Below are 12,556 nucleotides of genomic sequence, written 5' to 3'. Positions count from 1 at the left end.
CTATAGACAGTTAGCACAATTCCTATTATAAATCGACCTTGACACGTAAGATATAAACAAATATCTTAAAATTAAAAATAATTATATTACATACTACAATAAAGGATACGAAAAATGGTAAATTAGTCCGTTTCTATATACACGTTAATGCTTCAGCGTGAACGAAGTAACTTTCTTAACAGTTATTTTAGAAGACCACGCCTCATTTGCATTCCTAGTTTAGAAGTAAAGGTGTCTTCACAACTGATACCAGTAATATTATTTATATCGTGAACATGTCAGATAAATTCAATCTAATATTATATATTCAATATAAGTTATAGAATATAAATAAGAAAAATAGTAACACAACAAATTCAGAAAAATACATCCTATTTTGACTAATATTTTAAATTGAAAATAACGGTTTATAATTAAATTTTATATGAAGATTAATATCATAAATAATGAAGGTATCACGAGAATCGACATGTATTATCTAGGGTTCATTCCCGGGAATTCTCGGTTCGAGAATTCCCGGGAAATTCATGGGTTTTGTTCCCGGGAAATCAAGCTCGAGAAAAGTCGAGAACTCGAGAAATCATGTACCTATATAGAAATTAATTGCCCTTTGTTTTCTTGCGTGGCGGCGCAATAATTTAAGATATTAACGTTTTTGTTTTCTTTCATGTTATTTTTTTATTTTGTAGAAACTATTTTTGTTTACATTGTTTTTTTTTTATCTAAATAAGCAGCCAAAAATGGTGCTATCATTATAAATATAAGTCTGAATAATTAGGTTCTAAAAAAATGAAATTGGCGTTTTGTAAGGGAATAACCTAAAGTTTTATTTTTTTCAAAATATATCAATGTAAATAATATATAAAATATATTTATTTAATCAAAGTATGTACCATTTCTATTTATGCACTTTTGCCTTTTGTTTTTGCACTTTGGACTGCCCCATCGGAGTGTAATTTTTTCCCTTGCAAGAAGTTATCCAAATTTCGAAAAAAAAAATGGTAATCTGTTGGAGCAAGGTCCGGGATGTACAGTGGTTGTCTTAGACATTCCAATTGAAGCTCTACTAATTTGGTAACTGTCTGTTGTGCACTATGTGGTCAAGCGTTCTTGGCGATTGACCAGCCTCGGTTGTTTAGCAGCTTTTCCATCATGGTTTCTCAATTGGTGACAATACACATTTGCCGTAATCGTCTGGCCAGATTTAAGAAAGCCGAAGTGAACAACACCGGAAATAGTCCACCAAAAGTTCACAAGTAACATTTTTTGAGCCATATTTCGCTTGGGGCAGGATTTGGTTGGTTCGCCAGGGTTTAGCCATTGCAATGAGCGTTTCCGATTATCGTACAAGATCCATTTTCCACCACAGGAAATGATTTCATTTAAAATCCCTTCATTATTATGCCGGTTGATTAATGTAACGCAGCAGGCTACGCGCGTTTGTCGATTTACTCCATTGAATTCATGAGGGACCCACTTTTCAAGCTTTTTCACCTTCCCAATTTGCTAAAGGATTAAAACAGTTTTGTCACTAACACCGCAGCCTGCAGCTAACTCGGACGGATTTGCGATGGATCCGCTTCCACAATAGCCTTCAATTCTTCATTATTAACCTTGGATTCCGGCCGCCCACGGAGATTGCTTTGCAGGTCGAAATTTCCAGAACGAAAACGTTGTAACCAAAAATGCACGTGTTTTCTTTTGCGAGATCACTGCCATACACATCATTAATACTTCGAGCCGTTTAGGACTGTGTAGCACTGCTGCCACAGCGGAACTCGTACTCGTAAATAACGCGATAATTTAAGTTTTTTCATTTTGTATGCTGTGAGTGACCCAAAGTGAATAGCTGTATAAATATGGAAATGGAATTCCTAACCAAAGAGGAGATATTTGAGACCAAAGTGGCTAGTACGACAAAACGCCAATTTCATATGCAAGGACCTAATATTATATCTCTATTTAAAAAAAAATCATAATATTAATTATATTAAATATACTCAATAAAAGTTTAATTTGATACTTTTATTTGAGAGGAAAACCACTGAATTTTTTGACGTTATTGGAACCAAATAATATGAGAAAACGTACGTAAATGTAAATTTCTCGACAACCCGAGAAGACCCGAGAAATTGACCTCGAGAATTCTCGAGACCCGAGAAATTGAAAAGCTCGAGAAATCATGATCCCTAGTATTATCTTTTATCTCAAAGAAAGCAAACAAAATAGCGGGTAACATTTCGTCTATTATACAATGTTAACAGTAAAACTCATCCACTCCTAATTCATTTCACATTCCAATCCGACAAATTACAGTTTTACACATTTATTATTTACAAAAGTCATCAGTACCCTGAGTATAAACTACAGTCACTCAGTATATTAACATCTGAAATAACTATTATATACCTACAACCAATTACGATGTTATTAATATGTAATTTGTTGTCATAACGTCTGTATTAGTCATCGGCCACCATGCTGTCTAATAAGGTTAACGGATTGAATCGATCAGCAAAATTGGCATTGTAATAGAAAGCGAGGCTTGGCCGACCTTTAGTGAGTCATAGTTTCATGGATAATGTACTCTAAAGGATGTATATATAGTCTACGACATGTAAATATAAAGGAAAAATAAATTATCATCATCTGTAAATATTTATAAATTTAAACTCACACCCACAAAAATAGGCTAGTTGAACACATTAAAGTCAGCAAGCCATTTTAGTATAATGATAAACAAAATGTATGACGCAATTGGTTGTTGGTTGATTGCCATTGGTTGTTTATATAAACATATCCTTGCTACTAATATTGTAAATAATGTGGATTTGTTTGCTTTTAGTAGTATTGAAACAAATGTAATATAAATTATGACTAAATACAAATTACGCTACCACAGGCGACAATGATCGTCAACTTGTTTGCCTGTCTGATTACAATCTACCAGGGATGCCGACACTATGGAAATCCTCGTATATAGGTACGAGATTTTTGACCTTAGCTACGAGGATATTCATCCTTGTACAACATTGGTGTGTACATGCTTTTTACCTACGGTCAGAATACGATGATGTACGAAATAATGGAATCAAATGAAACGAATATATGAGATGTTTTACCTCTACGTACGAGGCATGTTTTAAATTTGGTACCCCTGGTGTCTAATAAGAAATTAAGGTTAAAAAATGAAATACTTTCTAGTTAGAAAACTTCTAAGGCTATCCCATATATCTCACAAGGCTGGCCCCTCCTAAAGCCTATCTGTACTATAGATTGAACAAACTAGCCCGATAACAATTTTTATTTCTAAAAATTTTCTGTTCTTTACAGATGAAGATGCCAGCCATTCAGAACGACTTCAGTTACTACAGAAGAAGCGTATCTCGTGGTGGTCTTATCAATTCAGATTTACCCCAAGGGGAAGAGCCCCATATAAGCGCAGAAGTTGCCAACAGAATGTCACTGTTTTATGCGCAGGCCACGCCCATGCTGAAAGTCCTCTCGGAGGCAACGAGTCAGTTCGTCAACGACAACCAACAGGATCTCGAGAATACCACAGAAACTCTTAGCACCATGGCAAAAGTCTGTTTGAGGATGTTAGAAAATCCGTGAGTATATCTGCCAGTTTTACCAGATTATTGTATTTTTAAGATTCCTTGATATGATATTACAAGTAGATAAAATTAGAATGAGGTCGGTCTGCTGTATATAAAAAATATTTAATTTTATGTTCATAATACAATCCCTCTCTTTCTCTCTCTCTCTCTATCTATCTCTATCTCATTTCCACACACACACACAAACACAATATGTATTTAAAAATGCTTTAAACATGTACCGCATAACTTTATGACTAAAATTATCATCGCCGTTCATATTTTGCTTTTGAGTGTTCAAATAGTCTGTTTTACTGCCAAAATCTAATTTTAATAAGTTGGAAAGTTGTATAATAAGAAATTTTATTACATTATTAATATGCTCGTTGGCTACTTAAGTAGTACCTACTTATGTACGTGTTATACTTTTATATTTTTTATACCAAGTCAGTGGATTTGTAGTTCATATATAGACCTATCAAATAGCCTCACAGCCTAAACAATTGGAACCACAAGCTTGAAAATTTAATTCAATTCCATGCCTAAGTCATTAAGACTTCGCATGAGTGTTCACGGCTGTCACATGGTGACGTGATCCGTGGTGTTTTTCATGGATGTCGTCGACGGTTACCGCTTAAACCATCAGACGCGCCTTAAGCTTGCACGCCATTCCATTTACAGAAAAAATGGATTGTCTTACGGAAACAGGAGTTAAATAAAGCCGCATTGCTAGATTAAATACAATTAATCCGTGTGGCGAAATCCTTATAGTATGTTAGCGTCTTATTACTTACTAATGCTATGCAGCAAGCTAAATACGTCAAGGAATGAAACATTCCTTGACGTATTTAGCTCCCGCGATTAGACCAAGTAGATTGTTTATTTTGTTTTACAAATAAATTGTGTTATTTTATAAACATGTTATATATGTTATATTATAAAGATAATACCAACATAACTCATGTCAAACGATACCGACCCAAAAATAACGGATATAAAATATTGTAATCTGTTTCAATTCGTCTGAATACTATGATCGCCATTTATTAAATCTTAAAATAATTAAAAAAATATTTTAGCGCAATATCCCATAAGGTGTATTTGCTACCCAAGATCATAAAAATATAAATATATAGTAGTTTGTAGATGTAGTAGTAGATTTTTTTGTCCATATCCTATATTGAATAGTTACTTAATAGTTTTAAGTTTAATTATTAGTATTTAGTTATTAGTTCGGCGACCGTGCTGTCTCTTATCCAACAGTCAACACTGCAAGCTATAGCCGAGCTCTGCCTCGCCTGATGATGCTGATTAATTGAAGTGTGAAATAGATTCAATGGTTGGCTAAATGGAGTTTATCTGCTATCGTCTGGCACATTTTACATGCTACCTTTTCTAATTTATATTATTTATAAAATGAATGTAACATAAATATCCTAAACAAATCATTCCATTGCAGGCACCTGTTGCTAAAAACAGTAACGAGACCCCATTCCTAAAGAATCGCGTAGGTACATTTCAAGTCAACCTTTTAGAATCTAGTCCAACAACGTAGCTGGCTATGTATGCATAAGTTTCTGATTTCTCATTTAAACCTGCTTTTCGTACTATATACAAACGTTATAAACCCGTATTCGTTCCCGGTCACAGACCGCTTAACAAAAGGCTTACAACAACTCAGGGTTGCCAACCTTAAAACTTTTTGCCTCGTACTAAAGATCTTAACCTCAAATAATATATTCTCCAAGCTCAATCTCGTACTTTGTCGTATTGCGATAATTACCACAAGTCACTTAAGTTTGTCAGACACACATTTTGTGCTTAAAGACATCGATATATTGATGTAAATCCTAGTTTAATATTCACTGATTTTAGAATTATACTACACTATAAAATGTAGGCTGAAGTGTAAGTGTCTCAACACATAAATTTGTGTATAATAAAATACGAGAATAATGAAGACCTTGTACCAAAATCTCGTATCTGTACGAGGCTCCGCGTACAGAAGACAACCCTGCAAGCAACAGCTTGCCGCACAACGCTTGTGATATGAGTAATGTGAGTGTAGGTTGATTTGAATGAGCAGTGATGGACTCGGTGTATGCATTGGACTCGTATCTCCGTATCCTTGCCACAAGGGCGTATTTATTACATCGAGAGATCGTATGTCAGCCGGCATTCGGGCTGCAATATCTATACTGTGCTCACTATCGGTGACACAACATTGCGATAAATCAACTGTCACTAGTATACTGCAGTCTAGACTGACTCTACATTCCGAACTTACGATAGAATAAATAGACAAAAAGTGTGTAATCCTCGGGGTTGTTGGCCCCTAAGTCGGTGCAAAGAGATTCGTACACTAAGGCCCCAATCTGCACCCCCTAGGGGGTGGCCAGAGTCGGTCAGATATTATGAAAACTTGCAAAATTATATGATTGCATATTATAACTACAAACGACAGTCCTTTGATGTATGTAGTTAGCATTTTAATTCTTTTAAATTTTATAGCTCTCAAATAAATTTAGAAAATATATAACCGACCAAATTAGAATATACGTTACAATAAGCAATGACTGAATTGTTATGAAATAGTATTTACTACACTATTACATAGGGACATAACAATTAGGTATTTCTTCATCCTAACGGAAACGTGTAATATATTTAGCAAATTCACCGATACCCGTTTCCTGAGATACCGAAAGTAGAGGCAATATTACAGTTGAAGTACTTTTAACACTTAATTTATTGTTATTCATTATAATTATATATACACATTAGATCCATATATGCAATAACTCATTTATAAATATTGTTATTTTTAAAATTACAACGAATTAAAAATATGGACTTCAAGTAATACTTTTATTGAGAAATATCTGTATTAAAAATATACATTGACAGGAACTGGAAGAAAGGTTCGATTTTATTATTTTACAACAAATATATTGAATGAAATATATTTATAAATGTAAGATGATTCAATAAATTAATAATATAAAAAATAACAACAATTTATACAATTAAATTAAATTATTCAAATGACCTTTCGGGGTACATATTCATCATATAATCATTTAAAATGACTGATAATGTTTAATTGTTTCTGAAAATTGATGTACTTTGCCGATATCTTCGGCTTTCGATAATTCATTCTTGCACACAGTTATTGTTCGCCGATTAAATTAGCTTATTTTTTCCGACTTTACTTGAAAAAGAAGGTGGTTCTTAATTCGAATGTATTTTTCATGTTTGCTACCTCAGAACTCTGTCAGGAATAAACCAGTTGGTATTTCTTTAATCTATGTATGTATGTATGTAATATAAAGCATATGGAAGTGATGATTATACAGTCATTAGAATATTTCCAATGTACTGCCTAAAAGTAGATAGAGATAGAGGTTAGGTCTCATTTATGTGGTAGCAAATGAATTTTTAAAATTATAAATGGAAAATAAAATAACAAATGTTACAGACCTACCTATTTATAGTATTTTTTAATACAAACTACAGAGAAGTAGAACTAGTTTCTAACAATATCCAGCATAGTTATTTAATTTAACAGTTTACGTATGCTACTGTATTTACTCCACGTATAGGGTCTGGCGACCCGAATAGCCAACCGTACGTAGTTTTATTGTGCTGTAAATCCCGCTCGTTGGTCGTGTAAACACTGCACACATGTGACCCACAAAATGTCCAAAATATTTTATTTTCTCTTTTATAATGTACGTACTTGTCTACATATATATACTATTTTTTTATTTATTTATAATTTATTATTTTTATAGCAGTTATAATGTAAACATATAATTATGACTGTTATTTCATTTGGGGTAGGTAGTGAGAGGCATTGTCAACTGTCGATTTTGCGATGAACGCAACATTTGTTTTCGCTGTGTTTTATTTTAGATTAAATGTGGGCAAGATGCGACCCTATCATCATCTTTATGCTTTGGTGTTTTACCGGAAAATCAATCAAAGATATAAATTAACGGCGTTTTTTTTTATTGTGTTGGCCGGATTCAAAATCATAACTTTTCGATTGGCTATCACTTCACAACTTTTTTATACTACTATGGTGGCAAACAAGCATACGGCTCATGTAATAGTAAATGATCACCGTAACCTATGGACGCCTGAAACACCAGGGGTCTTATGTGCGCGTTGCTTACTCTGAGGTGAAGTCAATGAAACTTGATATTGATACATGTATCAGATATATAGAACAGAGTTAATTCATATTAACCTAAAACAGTATCAACAAAATAAAATACAACGTGAAATTTTATATACAAAGTACCAAGTGATCAAAACTCTAAGTAATTATTTTTATTTTGGTTTTGTACAGTACTGTATTAGATAAAGAAGACATATTATTATCTGTTATCGTATTATCTATTATGTATATACATCTAATCAAACTCCAACTAGATTACGTACATTCAATTACATAATTTGTTTGGCTATACATCAAAGTCAAAATCAATACCTTATATACGACATTTTTTTACCACTTACGCACATCAAAATTTATATCACTATTCTTACCGTTCATTACGGATAGCTACTTCAGTTGAGGACAACAAGAAACTCTACTGGATTTTTTAAAATAATCTTTTAATGTCGCATTTAGAAGTATATGTCTAAGATTCATAACTGAATACTAATGTTATAAAAACTGAAGTGTATGTCTCCTTACAGCTGGCCCACATCATAGGGAATTGACCACGATAGTTACTAGAAGGATCCACTTAGAGGACGACTTAACATAGTACATATTGGGAGCTAGTCCCCATTACCAATAATAATCGACTCCCTACCGAAGGGGATAATTAGTAAAGTGGCTAATTATTCCCATTGCTAGCAATTACAATGTCAAGTTGACACCACGCGGTTCCCAGGAATTTAACATGATAGTTTCCAGATCATCATGTTAAATTCCTGGTGAATATGCCACGATGGTCTAATTGGCCTGAACTCATACTCATCCTATCACATCCTACACATCCTACACTGCTGCCTCGCCAACGTATACCGTTAGCGCAGGCGGATGCACCATTCCATTATCGTCCCTTAATCAAAATCCACTCTCCACCACGATGATTTCATATCCCAGCCTAAACTTTGTATACATAAGGAGTACCAACATGCCAAACAGCGATGGCGGCGACTTTGTTTTATACTATTTAAATATTTATAATATTACTAGCTACGCACATGTATACATGTATTATACATATAAACCTCCCTATTAGTACTTCATAGTTTTAAAAATTTAAACATACATAGGGACAGACAGCGATAGCGACTTTGTTTTAATTGAAATAGATTTATACTATGTAATGATATATATATTGACCGCGGAAAACTAATACACTTCTGTGGATATGATTCATTCAGCCATAATAGTGAACTTAAAACTAGCTAACACTAAAGACTCGTGTCAATATAGTTCTGACGGACTCTACGGCGATGATAACATCGACAATATATTAATTTAACAGGAACTAGCCTATATTGTGTTGCACCCATTATATATGTATACAATTTAACAGGAAAATTTTATGAGGAAGTTATTAAACTCTATTTACATATAAATATAGTATAATATAACATAAAATGATAGATTACATACGAGTCCATTTTTTAATTTGAATAAATACATTAATCCGTACATTGCTAAAATCGTGAATTTTTGGTTCGTTTTCTTGAATTTGCTTATTTTACGTAATTTGTATGGATAACGAGCTGATAACCCACCTGATGGTAAGTGGTAAATGTCGCCTATATGCATGAATAGTACCACTCATGCATTGTCATTCCGAACGGCAAAGATGTTATATCTATCATATAACTATATATAAAATATTTCTTAAAAGTATCTGCTTTTAAAATTGGTTGACAGAATCGTAAACAATGTCTATTGACAGTTAATTAAAATGTAAATATTAATAAATATCATATTTGTTTATTAGAGTTTCATTCCTGTGATCTTGTCATCACTAAAGATAATTTCCATATTTGAAAGTGAGACGCCATCTTTGTAACAAATTGTATAACAAATATAAAGCCTGTGTTACATAATTGCAATTTATTTTATTTACAGAAAACTGGTCGCTCAGTTCAGCCGTGAAGAGACATCACTGCTGGTATTACGCGTGATGGTAGGACTCATAATCCTATACGACTGGGTCCACCCTTCAGGCGCCTTTTGTCGTTCCTCCTCCGTAGACGTCAAGGGCTGCGTCAAGTTCCTTCAACAACAGACACCGGCTAAAGCAGAACCACTGCTGAACGCTCTCCGGTACACTACCAAGCATTTAAACCACCAGTCTACACCAAAGAACATCAAATCACTCCTAGCGGCGTGAGGACACCACTCCAGCCTTGCATGTTGCTGTGGGGAATGATTCGACAATAATTATTTGTGGGGATTTCTCATCGGCACGCTATGATTTGTGGTATTTTATTTAATTTGCTCATTACAACATAATTCGTCGCGACTCATGATACTTTAGAATAGATTTATCGTCACAAAAATTAGATGTTGTAATATACACAAAGCAACGCACATTCGTAATTTTGAAACGGACATTACAGTGTGTATATTTGGAATATTAAAACAATATCAACTTAGTGATGTATCAAAGGGACACAAGTGACACAACCATTGTTTAGAAACAAGAAACATGCTCATTTCTGCATGGTTCACTCATTTTTAACTTATTAAAGAAAATCGGCGAATTATTTTTATTACAATTATTAGGAATTTAATTTATGCTCTAACTACTAAGATCTGTTTATAAATCAGCAAATTGCAGTAGTTATATATATTTGGAATATAAAACAATAATAGCAATATAATGTTCATGGTAAGATTTTATTTTGTTAAATTAAAGGAATAGGTATTGATTCTAAAATATGCTCAAAAGTTTAAAGTTATAACATTCATAAACAAACCAACAGCAGCAATAATGTTATTTTTTCATATGCACTGTATTTTCTTCTAATTGCTCAGAGAAAATCGCTGTATTATTGTTTAAACCAAGAATTTAAGACTAAATTTATATTTAAATTTAATTCATTAACCGTTATATGAAATTACGAAGTACGTATCCGTAATTATTCTTCACGTGTGGTTTCCAAAACACTAACGTTAAGAGGCGTATATGGTATTAGAAAGCTTTAATATTTTTCAAAATTTATACGATGTTTAATAGTTAATTATAAATATGTTCTTTCATATATCAATCGGTGCCAAAGTATTGAGCTTAACTAAGAAGCGTTAATTTTCTCGAAATTCGTTAATACAACTTCTTTCAACGTATCTTTGCATAAATTGAATAAGAAATATTGGGGCTAAGTTGGTTTATTTGTTAGGTGTACTCGTAATTACAAATTGATTGTAGGTCATTACACTCGAAAAGTAAAAAAAATATTTTACTTAACTTATTTAAGTACCAGATACCAACGAACCTGCACTGCGTGCTTTAAAATATGATACTACAAAAAGAATAAAACATACAGACTCTGCCGAATGGCGTATCTAATAATGAGTGCCGGTCTGTTTAACTAATTAAAACCTGCTTGCTAATTAAGTTCTGATAAAAAGAAAACAAGATTATATAGAAGCTAGTCGGAATCGCCTCGAATTATGCTGTAATGTAAATATAGACTTATATCCAATAATGTATAATTACCCAATAAATTGTAGGCATTGTTATTCATAATAAATAACATAAAAAAATCGTTATAACAAATATTGATACGGATGATGTTGTTGTTTTCCTTTTAAATTTAATAATTTACGACTGTAAGGTTAATTTCCTGTTGTAAGTGCGCTTCGATGTATAACTTTAATATTAAAACATTTAATACTATCGATTTTCTTAAAAATTAGATACATATACCTACTTAGTATTAAGGAGAGATATTTTTAGATGTAAATACTTTAGCGCACTGGTTTAATTTGAATGGTTATTGTGGATGCTTTAAAAGCAAAATTATAAGATATGGTTGAGAAACTGCCCCCCTACCCGCCCCACACGTGTGCAAGGTAATGTAGGTTTGTACGTCACAACAGAATTTATAGCAGCCTACCCCAGTCTGTACGATAGCTTTTATAACCCTTGGAGTACTAGGAGGAAGCTTAGATAGATAGACGTTCAATAATAATAAGGATAATGTATTAAACTAAGAATTGCCTTGGTATAATAATTAATCGGTTACCGTATGGCGATTGTGCAATATTTCTCTATTGTCAAACCTATTTTTACACACAAAATCTAATTTAGCTTTAAATCTAACTTAGCTAACTTAGTCTGTACCCTCATAAACATAAAAGGAAAACAGAAAAAAAAAGTACGTAGTTATTAATGTACATCTATTATGTTAGTACCTACGTAATAACAGATTCACCAGGAGACTGGCATTTTTTCCAGTGGTCATATACACATTTTAGTAATGAATACCCATTCTAAAGTATAATCAGACCAAAAGACTGAACATTGAGATGCTAAATTCAACTGTCAGTATAATTTATCTTTTTAAGTAACTACTTAACAACTTATTTAATATTAAATTATAGTATATATATTGCCTTTAAAGCCTGAGGCATTTTTAATATGATGTAACAATCAAAATAAAATCAGCCTTTGTTGTCAAATGTTTAAGTGTTAGCCATGTTGAATTTATGGATGTACCACTGCCTTGATGTTATCTATCCAATTTTTAAAGGAATTTATATATGTTTCTATTGACGATTATGTATAAATTTATGTGTAAGATACATAGGCTTAAGATGTATTCTCCTAAGTCAAAAAGCAATATCTTGAGAAAATATGAAGCAGCACAATTTAAACACCATTTGTGTTTAAAAAAAAAGACTACACACATATCTTATTCTTTACATTTTTTTGAGCTACTGTTTTTTGTCTTTTGTAGCCAATACA

At 32.8% G+C, this 12,556-nt stretch overlaps 1 protein-coding gene across 1 annotated transcript in view; it reads left to right on the top strand.

Moving 5' to 3' along the window:
- The window catches only part of LOC131848178 (CYFIP-related Rac1 interactor A), a 36,738-nt gene extending 26,481 nt beyond the window's left edge, over positions 1–10,257 (top strand). The window contains exons 3-4 of the mRNA XM_059197954.1: positions 3,334–3,611; positions 9,712–10,257. Of these exons, the coding sequence (XP_059053937.1) occupies positions 3,334–3,611; positions 9,712–9,976 (543 nt within the window). The 3' untranslated portion in view covers positions 9,977–10,257. The remainder of the gene's footprint in view (positions 1–3,333; positions 3,612–9,711) is intronic.
- The last annotated feature ends 2,299 nt before the right edge of the window (positions 10,258–12,556 follow it).

The sequence above is a fragment of the Achroia grisella genome, unplaced genomic scaffold, assembly GCF_030625045.1.
Source record: "Achroia grisella isolate CSIRO2021 unplaced genomic scaffold, CSIRO_AGI_Agris_v1 utg546, whole genome shotgun sequence".
NCBI classification, from domain to species: domain Eukaryota; kingdom Metazoa; phylum Arthropoda; class Insecta; order Lepidoptera; family Pyralidae; genus Achroia; species Achroia grisella.
This window is presented reverse-complemented; position numbering and strand designations above follow the sequence as displayed.